At 44.3% G+C, this 4,022-nt stretch overlaps 1 protein-coding gene across 1 annotated transcript; it reads right to left on the bottom strand.

Annotated features, from left to right (window-relative positions):
* Positions 1 to 382: 382 nt before the first annotated feature.
* On the bottom strand, positions 383 to 3,217 carry LOC310992289 (zinc finger protein 862-like; the record flags this gene model as incomplete). The annotated part of the gene is made up of 8 exons (XM_083980310.1): positions 2,978 to 3,217; positions 2,655 to 2,847; positions 2,121 to 2,457; positions 1,742 to 1,924; positions 1,206 to 1,423; positions 966 to 1,104; positions 623 to 867; positions 383 to 431 (listed from the first exon to the last, which is right to left on the bottom strand). Exons 1-8 carry the CDS (start codon positions 3,177 to 3,179, stop codon positions 383 to 385), a joined length of 1,566 nt encoding a protein of 521 aa, XP_083836436.1. The 5' UTR covers positions 3,180 to 3,217.
* Between the last annotated feature and the right edge of the window lie 805 nt (positions 3,218 to 4,022).

Below are 4,022 nucleotides of genomic sequence, written 5' to 3'. Positions count from 1 at the left end.
ACAAACAATCTGACTCTGAACACCAATGCTGTGTTTGAAATCATCTCCTCATTCACTCACTCCCTGTTCCTACATCATGTATATGATGTAGTGCACTACATCATGTACACGATGTAGGGAATGAAATGAAAGGAGAATTCTGACACTACACAGGAATTTTCTGAACATGGTTACATCAGCAGATGTGCCAGGTATTGCTGTGATGTAAACGGACGCGCTGAGCTTCATGTAAATACACTGGACAAAACAAAACAAAAAACAGCGGACACTTACAGGAACATTTGTGACCCGATCCATCGAAATGAGTCACAGTGACCCAAATTTCAAAGTTGAGATTTTGGTATCAATGGAAAGATTAGAAAATAACCTTTAAAATGATACCCTAGTCCAGGGCTGTACGCTTAGCTTTTTCACTAGGAGCACAAGTGCTCCTAAATGAAAAAATTTAGGAGCACAGAAAAAAATTTAGGAGCACTACTAAATTTCATAAATAACACAATTTTATTATTTTACACTCAAATCACGTACACAGTAACACATGTGCACTAATACATATAAACACAGGGCCATCATAAGGCCTACTGTAACCCTCAATTAAACACAGAGAACATCCCTGTCCCACATCTTTTTGTAGTCAAGTCGCCTGGCACGCTTGGCTGAGTTCATCCAGCGGTCCACTGCAGGACTTGGATCATAGTCCTCAAGACTGGGCCCCTCCAGGGTGATCCTCATGAGGTCTTCGGTGGTGGAGACTGCAAGGCTGCTTCTTTTGGAGCTCTTTATGCGGTTCTGTGCAGAGAGGCCCCTTTCGCACTGGGCAGCCGAAATGGGCAACACTAGCATCAGCTGCACCAACTCCAGTATGTTCTAGGGGGATTAAGATAGGCCTTACTTATCTCATCTTTAACCACCAATAATAGGAGAAGGGCACTGCAGCATGCAAACACTCAGCAGTGTTTGCTTACCTTGTAATCCTCCCTGTATGGCTCCTTGGTCAGCATGGTCTCCCACAGGCCACTGTAGGACTTGTCCTTGAAAGTTTGACTGACCAAGATCTTCAGTCCCTGCCACTCATCCTCAACAGCTGCCAGGTCACACCCTGATCTGTAGAGATTTAACAGAGGAAGTTAGCAAATACCCAGGCATCATTGTTCACATCACATCAGGCAGTGCCTACATCACAGCAGTGCAAAATACATTCTTACCTCTCAAGAGGCTCTCTGAAATGCCTCACCAGGTCTGCCACATCACCATCACCGAAGGTCAGAAGGCTGCCCTGATCATCTGGCCATGTGTCATGATTGAAGACTCTGAAGGCCTGCACCGGGGTCTTGACTTCAGCGTCATCATTCAGGAGCCCACCAAACCTGGCTTTTAGCTCAGTCACACCAATAGTGATAGCTGCCTCCATGTGTTTCTTCAGCTGTGGATGGGTGAGGTCTGTGAGACCTGTCAGATTCCCCTTCAGTGGTATTCCCTTTGAGAGAGAGAGAGAGAGAGAGAGAGAGAGAGAGAGAGAGAGAGAGAGAGAGAGAGAGAGAGAGAGAGAGAGAGAGAGAGAGAGAGAGAGAGAGACAGAGACAGAGACAGAGACAATCACACAAAATTGTTTTAAAGACTGCATTTCTCCAAATCTTTACATTGAATAGACCTACACTAATTCTCATATAGTGACAGATTCTCACACTTCTGCTCTAAACATTTGTTTCCATTAGATCCTAACAAACTCATCCTAACACACCTGGAATCTGCACTCATCATCTCCACGCTGAGCAAGCATGGTCTGGATCTTCTCCAGCATGCCTCCTGACTTTGCCCTAGACTTAAGTCCTTCTAGTCTTGTCACTGTCTTCCTCAGCTCTGACGTAGCTTGGGGGAGGATCAGGTCATTTCTCTGCAGGGTGAGGCTAAGTGAAGACAGCTCCTCGAACATGTCAGAGAGAAAATGGCAGAATACACAAAAAGGTGCACTCTCCATTTCTCTCTTTACCTGTGTAGCAGTAGATCAATACAAAATAAGTGTTGTATTCCTAGCCACCTCATCATCTGCCAACCATTCAAGTCTGAAATGTCATTTAACTTAAAACCTATTTTGTTTAACTTAATGTTGTAAAACTGACCTTCTTTGCCCGTCCTTGAACCTCCACTGTACCTGCAACAGCCAGGTGCTCCATGTGCTGCAGGACAGTGGAGTACTGGCCATTGTCTGTGGCAAGGTTCTTGTCTGCTCCATGTCGCAGGAACACTTTGAGGGCCCTGTGGACATGGGGGATCCAGCGTGTCCCTTTGACAGTAGACGGTGTGCAGACATCCACACCCAGCTCTTTCCCTAGTTGATGGAGCTCTCTCTTGGACTTTCCACTGAAGTGGTAGGTCTTCCACACAAGATGCAGAAGATCGTAGACCTGGGACACCATTGGTTCTTTCTTCTGGAGGGTTAGGATCGCCAGCTCTAGTCTGTGAAAGCCAAAATATAGTTAAAAAAAAAAACTATCCACCTTCCTCTTCTTTTTTTCCCTACTCTGTTACAGTGGTGTGTCTGTGTGCCTATTTGTGTGTGACTGACAAATAATTTAGGTTGTGTGTGCACACACGCATGTGACAAATGTGCATGTATGTCTGCTACCACATAACCATTTTTTCCAGTTACAAACCTGTGTGGCATGCAGTGGATAGGGATAATATACTCCCCTGCCTCTCTTTGCAGGAGAGCAATCACTCCTCCACGGTGGCCCATATTCACTGAGGCACCATCTGCCCCAAAGCTGATGATCTTCTTCATCCATGACCCTCCATTGTCGTCTGGGCAAACTGCATTGAATGCAGCCTTGGTTGCATCCAGAACACCTTGAAGGATAGCATAAAAACAATAAGAACTTTTGTGGCCTTAAAACAAACAAGATAGTGACTCAATTATGCATTTATGAAACTATACAAAAATAAAGGTTACTCTTGCTGCTAGACCGTGACCACCTACCATTGGCATGGGAGTGTTCAAGGGTCTGTTGTCCAACAAGGAGAGTGACTGGCTTCCCACCCTCTACCAGACGCACATAGACAATCTCACACTCGGTGTTTGATATGTCAGTGTCACCATCAATGAGAACTGCAAGGTGCTTTGCTGTTCTCAGCTTAGCAGCTAGGTTCTCTTTCAAGAGATCGGCAACTTGTCCAATCATTTCCGCACACCTGTATGAATGAGAACACTGTTGTAAAACACTTATGGTTTGTAATTTTAAGTTTTATTGGATACAAACAGTGTTGCAGAACAACTGCTTATCTCCCTGCAACTGAGGCCAAGAAATAAATACATAGCCTGGCATATGTAGTATGTAGTATACACATACTAAGCTACATACTGTTACATAACATGACTGACATCACATGCAGTTACATTACTTATCATAATGGTACTATACACATGCCAGAATGACAACATTGCTTTGTTTTAGTAAAAAGCTATGATTTTAAATATTATTATTATTACTACTATATTAATATTATTGGAAAATATTACCTGACATGGTTGTCATAGGTTGGGTTGATATCAACGCCGTTCTTCTTGTGCAGCGTGATAAGTGGCCCAAACTTGACAAACGGCTCTTCCTCCTTGGCGATGAAGTAGGCGATGTTCATTTTGATTTTAAGCTGCCTCCTCATCTCCACCTCGGACAACATCACTTGCCTGTCCAGAGCTGCGGTCACTGTCAAGGCTGGTTTGTTTTGTCTCAGCATGTAACTGTCTCTGCAGGCGATGTGCCGCTTGGAGTAGTTATGTTTGGTTACACTATCTTTTTTAAAATGGGGGTTTCCAGAAACAAATGCCGAATTTCCTGCCTGCTTTTGGCCTTTACAGTATTTACAAAACATGAGGTTGTCCTCAAATTCCAACCAGGAGAAGAGCTTGATCCAGTCGGCTTTAAATTTGTAAACCTTGCTAGCACTACCGGTGCTAGCTAGGCTAACTGTTGGCATCTCCTCCGGCTCGACGGAGTCAACATCGTCAGTCCCAGATTCCACTT

Source organism: Trachurus trachurus (assembly GCF_905171665.1).
Source record: "Trachurus trachurus genome assembly, chromosome: 10".
Taxonomy (NCBI): domain Eukaryota; kingdom Metazoa; phylum Chordata; class Actinopteri; order Carangiformes; family Carangidae; genus Trachurus; species Trachurus trachurus.
The sequence above is the reverse complement of the archived record's forward strand: the minus strand, read 5'-3'. Positions and strand labels throughout refer to the sequence as shown.